General features: G+C 35.3%; 1 protein-coding gene across 2 annotated transcripts in view; it reads right to left on the bottom strand.

The window, feature by feature from the left end:
• LOC121373274 (phospholipid scramblase 2-like) overlaps positions 1–12,974 on the bottom strand; it is a 51,249-nt gene extending 38,275 nt beyond the window's left edge. For both annotated transcript variants that reach the window (XM_041499808.1, XM_041499798.1), the window contains exons 1-5: positions 12,870–12,974; positions 9,163–9,221; positions 6,704–6,832; positions 5,913–5,990; positions 1,463–1,602 (exon numbers count right to left, since the gene is read on the bottom strand). In XM_041499808.1, the coding sequence (XP_041355742.1) occupies positions 1,463–1,602; positions 5,913–5,990; positions 6,704–6,832; positions 9,163–9,193 (378 nt within the window). In that variant the 5' untranslated portion in view covers positions 9,194–9,221; positions 12,870–12,974. The remainder of the gene's footprint in view (positions 1–1,462; positions 1,603–5,912; positions 5,991–6,703; positions 6,833–9,162; positions 9,222–12,869) is intronic.
• Between the last annotated feature and the right edge of the window lie 260 nt (positions 12,975–13,234).

Here is a 13,234-nt window from a genome sequence, read left to right as displayed (position 1 = left end):
ATACACAGAATGCTAGATGTACCCATGCTGACTTCAACTTCACATTTATATCTGGCAATTAAAAAAACACTTGAATGTGAACTATACTGAAAGTATGTTAATGTACAATATCATCATAGATTTATTCAGGAATTTTCACTATAGAAAGAAAGAAATGTTTTATTTAACGACGCACTGAACACATTTTATTTACGGTTATATGGCGTCAGACATATGGTTAAGGACCACACAGATTTTGAGAGGAAACCCGCTGTCGCCACTACATGGGCTACTCTTTCCGATTAGCAGCAAGAGATCTTTTATTTGCGCTTCCCACAGGCAGGATAGCACAAACCATGGCCTTTGTTGAACCAGTTATGGATCACTTGTCAGTGCAAGTGGTATACACCTACAACAATGTATCCATTGAGCCTTGCGGAGCACTCACTCAGGGTTTGGAGTTGGTATCTGGATAAAAAACTCCCATGCCTTGACTGGGATCCGAACCCAGTACCTACCAGCCTGTAGACCGATGGCCTAACCACGACTCCAATGAGCAGAAGTAACTAATTTTGGGGATATTTCTGAGGCAGTACACCACTATTAATTCAATTTATTAGAACAGGCATAATTAAAGTTTGTTTGCTTTATTTAACGATACCACTAGAGCACATTGATTTATTAATTATAGGCAATTGGATGTCAATTAAACAGTCGGTAATTTTGACTCATAGTCATCAGAGAAAACCTGCTATATTTTCCATTAGAAGTAAGTAATCTTTTATATGCACTTTCCCACAGACAGGAAAGCACATACCACAGTCTCTGACCAGTTGTGGTGCACTGGTTGGAACGACAAAAAAAAAGAATTAGTTGAATTGATCCACTAAGGTGGTTTGATCCTGCAACCTGAGTACCTCAGCCGAGCACTCAACTGACTGAACTAAATCCCACCCCAGGCATAAGGAAGGAAATGTTTTATTTAACAACGCACTCAACACATTTAATTTACGGTTATATGGCGTCAGACATATGGTTAAAGACCACACAGACATTGAGAGAGGAAACCCGCTGTCACCACTTCATGGGCTACTCTTTTTCGATTAGCAGCAAGGGATCTTTTATATGCTCCATCCCATAGACAGGATAGCACATACCACAGCCTTTGATGTACCAGTCGTGGTGCACTGGCTGGAATGAGAAATATAGCCCAATGGGTCCACCGACAGGGATCAATCCCAGACAGACCACACATCGAGAGAGCACTGTACCACTGGGTTACATCCCACCCCACCCCAGGCATAATTAAATATATGTATATACATCTATGTTGGAAATCTTTAGTACAGAAATTGGGAATTTTCAGGGTCACTTTCTTTTGGGAAGGGGCCTACACTGTATGTTTGTACCCACAGAACACCTGGATAAACCCCTATACATATATATATGACCAGCTAGTTCTACACATATGAATTTTACCAACTTGTAAACAACAGGGGAAACAGCACATGGAACATCTCAATCTCCGCTGAAGATGAATAATCTCGTGATTTTCTTCGTCGAAAATTCTAATGTGAAATGGCCGACAACGCCCCAGTAAATGGCGTTCAAGAATGTTGCTATCTGTAACATTCAACAAGCAGAACCGTCAAAACTCAACAAACTCACCTGGACATGACTATTTTTAAGTGGTATAAAATACAACAAAAAAGGGCAGTCAAAAAAAATTTCATTTTCTTATAAATTAGCATTTAATTAATTATTATGCAATAATATTGTTATTAATATTTTAAGACATAGAGAGAGAGAGAGAGAGAGAGAGAGAGAGAGAGAGAGAGAGAGAGAGAGAGAGAGAGAGAGAGAGAGAGAGAGAGAGAGAGAGAGAGAGAGAGAGAGAGAGAGAGAGAGAGAGAATGAGAGAGAGATGGATAGAGGAAGAAATGTTTTATTTAATGTCGCACTCAACACATTTTATTTAAGGTTATTTGGCGTCAGACATAGGGTTAAGGACCATACCGATATTGAAAGAGGAAACCCGCTGTCGCCACTTCATGGGCTACTCTTTTCGATTAGCAGCAAGGGATCTTTTATATGCACCATCCCACAGACAGGGTAGTACATACCTTTGATATACCAGAGGTGGTACACTAGCTGGAACGAGAAATAGCACAATGCATGGGGGTAACTGTCACTAACATTCAACAAGCAGAACCATCAAAACTAAACAAATTCATCTGGACATGAATACAACAACAAAAAGGGTAGTCAAATTTTTTTTCATTTTCTTATAAATTAACATTTAATTAATTGTTATGCAATAATATTGTTATAATACTTAATGACATAAGAGAGAAAGAGAGAGAGAGAGAGAGAGAGAGAGAGAATGAGACCGATGGCCTAACCACGACGCCACCGAGGCCGGTCACACTACATATAGAGATGTTGATTTAAATATTTATTAACCATCAAATGTACAGCGTTCGAAATAAGCACTTGTCTGTTTGTCCTGACAAGTGAAAAATCTATTCTGACAAGCGAAATGTACCTTGGTGGTTTACCTGTGGACAAGTGAAAATGTTCAATGCATGCAGTTTCATTTTAAGCAATGAAAAACATTATCCTTGTACTTGAACAAAACAAACCATTTATTTATTTATTTAGTGAAAATATTGGCAGACAAGTAGATTTCTAGATGTTCATGTATTTGTCCGTTGGACTAAAGTACTGTCGGAAATAGAATTAAAATGATTTTCGTCTATTATTTCTTACATATTAAAGTGACAAGTAAATATTTTGTAAATATCTACATGTATTTAATGATAGTCTACCTAATTTAACATTTACTTGTTTGGGCGCTCATTGATGTTCACGGTGGTGTTTACTCTTGAAATTAAAAGAAAAATGTCAGTGAACAGGTGAGTTATGCACTTAATTGAAACAGACTATAACAAATTTTGGTCAACGTGTCAATTTCATTGCTGTTACAATATGTGAGGGACTGTTTCTAATGAAGGTTTTCCCCTATCCCTCTCCAAAACAAAAATTTGTAGTCATATTTAAGTAACTTTTGAGCAAAACTGTCAAGAGCCATTATAACGATCCATTATACCGCCATTAAAGGTGCTATCTCAATGTTACCCAATGACAGCTATTGCAAATCTTTCTCTTTTTTTTTTCTCTTTTTTTTTGAATAAACTTTTGATTTAACATTTAAAGAAGACACCTTTAACAATATGCTCATAAATGATTATAGGAAATAATTTTTATCTACTGGTAGAAAATACTTTTTTATTGGAGAATCTTTATCACAGCTCGCATTATATAGCACCTTTAAATTGTTGCAAGAATGTGTAAATTTCTAATGTACTTATATTGAATTTATATTCAATAAATATACTAGTCATAATTAATAATTTATGCTGCAATTCAAAACAATCAGTTAACTTGCAGTTTTAAATTAAAAGTTTGTTTAAGGGTAAATGAAATTGACACATATGATCAAAATGTGTTATAGTCTGTTCCAATAAAGGTCACAAATCACCTGTTTACTGACATATTTAGTTTAATTTCAAGAGTAAACACCACCTTGTACATCAGTGAGAGGCCAAACAAGTAAATGCTAAATTAGGTAAAGTATCATTGAATGAGTATTTACACAATATTTACTTGTCAGTTTAGTATGTAAGAAATAATCGACGAAAATCATTTTTATTCTATTTCCGACAGTACTATAGTAAAACATTCTGCTTATTTCTATCTGTGATATGCAATTATGGAACTACCCAACAGGCGTAAACATACATTAAAGGAAATATAACTAGAGTCAAAATGGATCAGTACAGTCTATAGTATTGCACATCTCGAATAGTTGAGAATGGATCAGTACAGTACGTAGTATTGCACATCTCGAATAGTTTAGAATGGATCAGTATGGTAGTATTGCACATCTCGAATAGTTGAGAATGGATCAGTACGGTAGTATTGCACATCTCGAATAGTTGAGAATGGATCAGTACAGTACATAGTATTGCACATCTTGAATAGTTGAGAATGGATCAGTATGTACAGTAGTATTGCACATCTCCAATAGTTGAGAATGGATCAGTACAGTAGTACTGCACATCTCGAATAGGTAGTTGAGAATGGATCAGGACAGTAGTACTGCACATCTCCAATAGTTAAGAATGGATCAGTACAGTAGTATTGCACATCTTGACTACAGTGCAGAATGGATCAGTACAGTAGTATTGCACATCTTGACTACAGTGCAGAATGGATCAGTACAGTAGTATTGCACATCTTGACTAGGTAGTTGAGAATGGATCAGTACAGTAGTATTGCATATCTCGAATAGTGCAGAATCATGGATCAGTACAGTAGTATTGCCCATCTCGACTACAGTGCAGAATGGATCAGTACAGTAGTATTGCACATCTCGACTAGGTAGTTGAGAATGGATCAGTACAGTAGTACTGCACATCTTGACTACAGTGCAAAATGGATCAGTACAGTAGTATTGCACATCTCGACTAGGTAGTTGAGAATGGATCAGTACAGTAGTATTGCACATCTCGACTACACTGCAGAATGGATCAGTACAGTAGTATTGCCCATCTTGACTACAGTGCAGAATGGATCAGTACAGTAGTATTGCACACCTCGACTAGTGCAGAATGGATCAGTACAGTAGTATTGTACACCTCGACTACACTGCAGAATGGATCAGTACAGTAGTATTGCACACCTGGACTACACTGCAGAATGGATCAGTAGAGTAGTATTGCCCATCTCGACTACACTGCAGAATGGATCAGTAGAGTAGTATTGCACACCTTGACTACAGTAGTATCGCCCATCTCGACTACAGTGCAGAATGGATCAGTACAGTAGTATTGCACACCTCGACTACAGTGCAGAATAGATCAGTACAGTAGTATTGCACACCTCGACTACAGTGCAGAATAGATCAGTACATAGTATTGCACACCTCGACTACAGTGCAGAATGGATCAGTACAGTAGTATTGCACACCTCGACTAGTGCAGAATGGATCAGTACAGTAGTATTGTACACCTCGACTACACTGCAGAATGGATCAGTAGAGTAGTATTGCCCATCTCGACTACAGTGCAGAATGGATCAGTATAGTAGTATTGCACACCTCGACTAGTGCAGAATGGATCAGTACAGTAGTATTGCACACCTCGACTACACTGCAGAATGGATCAGTACAGTAGTATTGCACACCTCGACTACAGTGCAGAATGGATCAGTACAGTAGTATTGCACATCTCGACTACAGTGCAGAATGGATAAATACAGTAGTATTGCCCATTTCGACTGCAGTGAAGAATGGATCAGTACAGTAGTATTGCCCATCTCGACTACACTGCAGAATGGATCAGTAGAGTAGTATTGCACACCTTGACTACAGTAGTATCGCCCATCTCGACTACAGTGCAGAATGGATCAGTACAGTAGTATTGCACACCTCGACTACAGTGCAGAATAGATCAGTACAGTAGTATTGCACACCTCGACTACAGTGCAGAATAGATCAGTACATAGTATTGCACACCTCGACTACAGTGCAGAATGGATCAGTACAGTAGTATTGCACATCTCGACTACAGTGCAGAATGGATCAGTACAGTAGTATTGCACATCTCGACTACAGTGCAGAATGGATCAGTACAGTAGTATTGCACATCTCGACTACAGTGCAGAACGGATCAGTACAGTAGTATTGCACATCTCGACTACAGTGCAGAACGGATCAGTACAGTAGTATTGCCCATCTCGACTACAGTGCAGAATGGATCAGTACAGTAGTATTGCACCCCTCGACTACAGTGCAGACTTGATCTTAGAGTTAAACCATGGCTACGTTACACATGTAGGTGACAGATATGACACATGAAACCTAATCTCACCTTCAGCGACGAAATATACCTTCTCTCCACGAATATTCTTAACTATGTACTGGTTCGTCAATTTTAAACCAACGACAGCTACAATACAAAACAAAATTCTTAACTGTTAACTTGTTAAATTATAAAACTTCAGGCATTTCCATTAATTCTTATGGAAGAATTTTAAAATATGGTGCATCTGATTAAAATTAGCTGTACTGGTCTCACCTGGACATGAATGGGAGTCCACACAATACTGTTAGATATCTAACAGCATTGTGTGGACGGACTCCCATGTCCAGGTGACATTTCATCTATAAATAACAATTTAAATATCGACCAATTACACTTCGCCTTTTATAGCGTTATTCGGGAGCATACAAATTCTAAAAATATCAGGCGAGACTATTTATGCAATAGGCAAACTTGTTGGTCTATTTCAATATTGAAAAAAACAGGGGGAAAAGTGCAGTAATAAATGTATACTAGTATAAACAGATTTTATGGCTATACCATCATGTTTTTGTTTTGTTTCATCTTGAAACAAATTTTATATAAAATTTTATATTGGAAGTAGTTTCCGGCATACTTCGTAATTCACCCAAATCATTTCATATACCCTCAGCATAATCCTGAAAGTTTTCAAATTCTTTTCAAATCACTGGCATATGATTCTGCAAGTAAGGTTTTGATTGGTCGAATAAAAGGTCAACTGGACATATGAGCTCCAACGGGCTGCTGTTAGATCCACATGTAATAGTGGAGCTAATTTTAATTAGATTGAATATGGCGAAAATAAAATGGCGACTTGCCTTCAAGTTGCTCCATTTGCTGTGTGACGAGCAGAAGGTCGAGCCGAGTCAGACGTTCGAGGCCTGCAGGGTTCACCCCCCCAGAGGGCGCTTCCTCGGCTGCCATCCACCCTGATGACTGAGGCAGAACTTGTCATTTAGACACACAGAGAGAGAGAGAGAGAGAAAAAAAGAAAGATTTCTCTGATGACAACTTGGCATAATTTAAACAACAGCTACTTGGGTGTCTGAACATATTAAGTGGTTATTTGGATAGAGAGAGAGAAAAAATGAAACATCTCTGATGACAACTTGACAACTTAATTTAAACTACAGCTACTTGGTGTCTGAACATATTAAGTGGTTATTTGGATAGAGAGAGTTAAAAGTTTTTATTTAACGATGCCACTACAGAGCACATTGATTTGTTTTATTATAGCATCAGCGGATAGAGAGAGAAAAAAAGAAAGATTTCTCTGATGACAACTTGGCATAATTTAAACAACAGCTATTTGGTGTCTTAACATATTAAGTCGTTATCTGGATAGAGAGAGAGAAAAAATGAAAGATTTCTCTGATGACAACTTGGCATAATTTAAACAACAGCTATTTGGTGTCTTAACATATTAAGTCGTTATCTGGATAGAGAGAGAGAAAAAAAGAAAGATTTCTCTGATGACAACTTGGCATAATTTAAACAACAGCTATTTGGTGTTTTAACATATTAAGTAGTTATTTGGATATTCTAGAGAATGAGAGAAGAAACCAGTAAATCACCTCCAATTAAATTTAATTTGGAACAGTAAAACCACCTATAGATGCACATCAGCTAATCGAAAAACACACTAGGCTTCTCCCCTAATACATGGATATCCAGCCAGTGCACCATGACTGGTATATCAAAGGCCGTGGTATTTGTTATCCTGTCTGTGGGAAAGAGAATGGGTTAAGTTTAGGGTTAGGATTAAGAAAGTCATTCATTAATGATAAGAGTAATTAATTTTGTCAAAAGGTTAACTTTAAAAAAAAAATCTGCAAAAAAATCTGGGTATGGCACCATACACGTTTTACCCTCTGGCAGAAAATAACCCTGACTGTCTAATATTGAAATCATAATAATTATTATCCAGTACATGTTGTTATATGTATTCACTCGGAACATCAAGTTCTCAGTCACATTATTACATATATTTAAAATTTTAAACTTTAGGAATAGATACTTTGAATATGTTCAATGTTATATTTTAAAACATTTAATTTAATAAAAATTAAAGTGAAAAAATATCTCTCTATTAGTTTGTAAAAACTAGGCTTTCAATGTATATTTAAATTTAATACTCTACAAATAGACAGACTTTGAACATTTTCAATATTTTATTTTAATTTTTAAATTTTAATAAAAAGTAAAACGTTTTTAAAATCTCTCTCTATTAGTTTGTGAAAACTGCCCAAGAGAATCATCATACCAAGGAAGGAAGGGAATGTTTTATTTAACGACGCACTCAACACATTTTATTTATGGTTATATGGCGTCAGACATATGGTTAAGGACGACACAGATATTGAGAGAGGAATCCTGCTGTCACCACTTCATGGGCTACTCTTTTCGATTAGCAGCAAGGGATCTTTTATATGCACCATCCCATAGACAGGATAGTACATACTACGGCCTTTGTTACACCAGTTGTGGAGCACTGGCTGGAACAAGAAATAGACCAATGGGTCCACCGACGGGGATCGATCCTAGACCGACCGCGCAACCAGCGAACGCTTTACCACTGGGCTATGTCCCGCCCCGCCATCAAACCAAGATTCACAACTCGGTAAACATTTTGTTTTCAAAATCATTATTAGCAACATTACTGTGTAATAATATTATACATGTATATGTTTTAAACTTGCATAGTGAATAGCAACGCAATACTGAACAAAATATTCCCTGGAACTATTCCATCAAAACTAACAGAAGATAGATTCTCAAATTTTCAGTTTAATTTTTTTCAAATTTTAATCAAATTATATACACGCAATTCAAAATATCTATTAAATTAGTCTGTGGAGACTGCCCCAGAAGATAACTGTAGCAAGTTTCAGAACAATCCAATTGAAACTTGATTTATAAGAAGCAAAGTTGACAGGCAGATCGATGCCAGACTGAAACCAGACAAGTTGGTATTAGGAAAGCTCCAATGACTATGGTCATAACAAGTAAAATTTATATACAAATATTTTAAACTTAAAACTCTTGAATAAAATACTTAGGAAATTTTCAATAATAAAAATTTTAAAATTCCTAAATATCTTATTAGTTTGTGCCCCAGAGAATCATAGTACCTAGTTTCAGAACTATTTGATCAAACTTAAAAAAAAGATTGATTTTTTTTAATCTGCAAAGTTAAATTTCTATTTAAAAGTTTAAAATGTAATAAAAACTAAAAAATTCTAAATTAATTGTAAAATACTGTAAACAGGGGTTATACCTGGTTCTTCTAAGATTGGTTCCACAGACATGTTTTTGTGATATTACCACATAGAAAATCTGAAGAAAAAAAAGTGAAAATAGAAGGTAAATTAAATGTACATGTATATGCTGAGATTGGTATCATTTTTTTTTTTTTTATGTTTTGAAATGCATAAATTTACTATTGTAACATGTTTGTACACAAACACATGTGTTGCAGACTATAATTATGGAACGTGTGTACCAGTTATGAACGTACTATAGCAGGGACAGCTCTGCCATTCGCCAATTGCAAATTTTAAAAACAATTGGCAAATTTTATTTTAATTATTTTGGCGAAATAATTACATGTAATAAATTGATATTTTGTTAGAAAATAATTGGGTTTCTGCAATTTTTGAAGTGTTATAGATGATTTGCAGTGCATAAAATTTGGCACACACGATTTTGTCGTTCGTCTGTCAGTTATGCAAAACCAATATCAAGATAAACAACAGATCATCCGTGCAATTTAAGCTGTAACCGCTCATCAGAAAATCCAAACAAACGTGTTGGCTAATATCATCAATGTTTTGGAAAATTGCGTGCAGTGGGAAATCCGTGTTCTAGATGTACATCATATGTGCTTGATGGTAATATTCTAACCAACTTTTTTCCATCGTTCAATGTGTCCAGCTATTTCTTTCACAAACAGTCTACTTTCATTCAAAAATTCTACCTACGTCAGCTCGTCACCAACACATTACAATTTATGAAAGTTTGTTGAAATTCTCAAACTCCTGACATCACGATATTCAGCATTTGAAGCACGTCACAGAACTTTTATGAGTAGTTTCTTAGAATATTATATTATATACCGATGCAAGTTAATGGCACTGAGGAAAACAACATGTTTTTAAACATTAAGACGGAGTTTGACGCTTGTAAGTTGTATAGCTTCTTTCAGACTACATCGGTCTATTAATGGCAAATGTGATGGCATTCTAGCGACTACCTTGAGTCAGACAAAATGACCACCAATATTAACTTTGTGACTGTCAAAGCATGCCAATATATAGCCTCATCTGGCTCATGCGAAGGTATCCGTTTTGCCTGTCACAAGAGCATGTACCAATTATTACGAACATGCACCGCATTGCATGAGATCTTATGCCACTTTCGTGGGAAAATTGTGCACTCATTACTATGAATAGCATTTTACAGAATTTCTGATTTCCAACGAATCGAAACTAACTTTAATAAATTTTTGTTAAATTCATCGATGTTTTAAAACATTTCACAAGTATAATCTACAGATCAATAGTATACTAGTTTAAATCTAAATTGAAATTGGTTAAAAAGAAAAGAAAAAATTAAAATAAGAAAATTCTTCCCCAAAAGGTCAAAAAAATTTGACACGAGTCGGTTTTCATGGGTCGGGTTAGGAGAAACAAACCTAATTTTTATTTTCACCTGACAGCTTTCAATTTAGTCCTAGCACACAAAATAAAAAATTTTGTATATATGATAGGAAATGCTATCTAACTACTGAAAAAAATTGTTTGTGTAAACACTAAAACCACATGAACAACATACATGTACATTGTGTGTTGGTTGTCTGAAAAATTATAATTTTATGCCCTGATTTGGTGAATTTTTTCTGCTACCCCAGAGTTAGCCCTGCTATATAGTATAGTGAAATGATTTTAAATTTGTATTTAACCTTATAAAATAGAGGGTACTGTAGGATTTCTTCCTGTAGCTAGTGTGTGTATTAGTGAATAATTAACATGTCAAATATTTATCAGCTAACTCGAAAATAATTGATGTAAATAGAGAATAATACATGAGTGGCCACTAGATACCATTTATCTTACAATGAGTTGTGTTAAAAATATATCTAATGAGCAAAAGCCAGTTTGATATGTCTTAAACAACAAGTTGTAAGATAAATTGTATCCAACAGACACAAATGCATTATTCTACTTCTTACATATCCTCAAAAACCAGTTTTTAAACAAATTTTAACATCTTTTTCAACTAAAAGTTATTTACAGCTTTTGCACTGGTAGCAGACTTACGCATCACAGACAAATGATTATCAGGTTAACTATACGTCAGTGTAATCGATTTCAATTGTGCTGTTTTTTCATTGGATGTATGACATTGGTGACCTGGTCATCACCTAGGAGAAGCCAGTTATACATCTCGAAATTATTAACACACGTACATGTGTAAACAAGTATGTGTTACCAAAAACAACAAATGATGCTCTAACAGGTGTGTAAGAAAGGCATCATGGGTGAACCAGTTTCGGTGAGCATAAGCATTCGGTTCTAAAGCATATCAATATTTATAAACAGACAGTTGTTATTCAAATACCTACCTTTTTATTAGTATTTCTATGCTTCAAATAAATGAGCACTAAACTGACCACTAAGTAGCTAAGTTTGCCGCACATGCGTCAAAAACTGTAGCATGCATCAGTAGTAAATATTGTTAACTAGGTAACCTGTTTCGGTGAATATGTTTAGTGGTATAGCTTACAGCAAACACTTTCCAATATAAAAATGTTCGTGTTTTATCGAAACATGTAATTCAACAAAACATACACTTAAAATAATAATAATAACAAAATGGAGTCTTCGAGAACCAATCTTAACAGAACATTTTAGGAAAACGAATATAACAATTCTGTCTTGCAGTCATGTTGTAAGTTGAGCAAACGAGTGGTTATAATGGTAAAATTGTTTGGTTAAAAAAAAATTAAGTTGCATTCTGAGTTTTAATAAATATATAACAGTGTTCGAAATAAGGACTTATCTGTTTGTCCTGAAAAGTGATAATTTGCTGGTACAAGCAAAATGAACCGTAATGTGGTTTATCCAGTGGACAAGTAAACATTTATAATGCCGTTTCATTTTGAGCAATTAAAAACATTGTTCTTGCTCTTGAATAAACCTAACTTATTTGGATAAGTAAAATATTGATGGACAAGTAAATTCTGCTTATTTCTATCACTGATATATAAACAGATACCCAGAAAGATATTTGTTAAAACAAACAAGGGCCATATATTTTTGGCAAATATCTGTTAAGTTTTACAAGCAGACACTATTCCAATCATGTGACTTCAATAACCAGATACCAGTACAGCTGAGAACAGGCAGAAATAGGTTTTTAAATTAAGTTCTCTTTCAAATTAGTCTTTGATAATCATAGAGAAAAGGTATTAAGTAATGTGCTGTATCATATGTGTTTATGAGTGGGTAATGTTCAATCTCGCTTTCTTTGCTCCTTTTAACTTTATTTTTACGAACATTTCTGTGAATATGGCAGACATTTGTTTACTTCCCCATGCAAAAGTCAACGACGTCCAAAATATTCAAATGTACGTACTGTTGCCCACAAAAGACGCAATTACCGAAACAGGTCCCTCGCCGAAACAGGTCAACGGACGATATTTAACGTCAAACTTACGACTGTTACTGTATTAGAGCAGTAATCTTTGACTACTTTTGGTAGGCACATATTGCGCAGTTTTGATATACATGCTGTTCAAATGTTTGTCTTGCTCTCTTATAGTCACTGTACTCGGGCTGACTAAAACGGACCAGGAATTCATAAATGATAAAGTTTCGTTTATCCAATCTAAAACATGCGATTTCAGGGTGTATTTTACCAAGTAAAATATGTCGAAAATTGTCCAGTCTGAAGGTCAGTGATTCTTTTAGAGCGTGATTGTACCTGAAACTTAAAAGGCCTGCTTATATTCCCGAACATACATGTAGATCTGCAGAAAAGACTGACAGTGACAAGTTGTATGGATATTCCGGAAGTTAAAAACGCGGCAAATTGTAAATTGTTTTTCTTTGTCGATTTCCCTCCGATTTATTAGCACTGCATCTAATGCCTAGCGAACACGATCGCAAACATTTTTATCAAAACTAAAAATGGCAATGTAATTTTAATTTAATTTTTAAAGACAAAACCCAAGATTCTTATGTTGAGCGTCAGTTTATATTTATTTGTGATAGTGAAGTTCGAATTCCCATTATGTACTCGAACGTATCACTATATTTTTAATGTTTTAGCTACCAGCACATTCCTTT

The sequence above is a fragment of the Gigantopelta aegis genome, chromosome 1, assembly GCF_016097555.1.
Source record: "Gigantopelta aegis isolate Gae_Host chromosome 1, Gae_host_genome, whole genome shotgun sequence".
NCBI classification, from domain to species: Eukaryota; Metazoa; Mollusca; class Gastropoda; order Neomphalida; family Peltospiridae; genus Gigantopelta; species Gigantopelta aegis.
The sequence above is the reverse complement of the archived record's forward strand: the minus strand, read 5'-3'. Positions and strand labels throughout refer to the sequence as shown.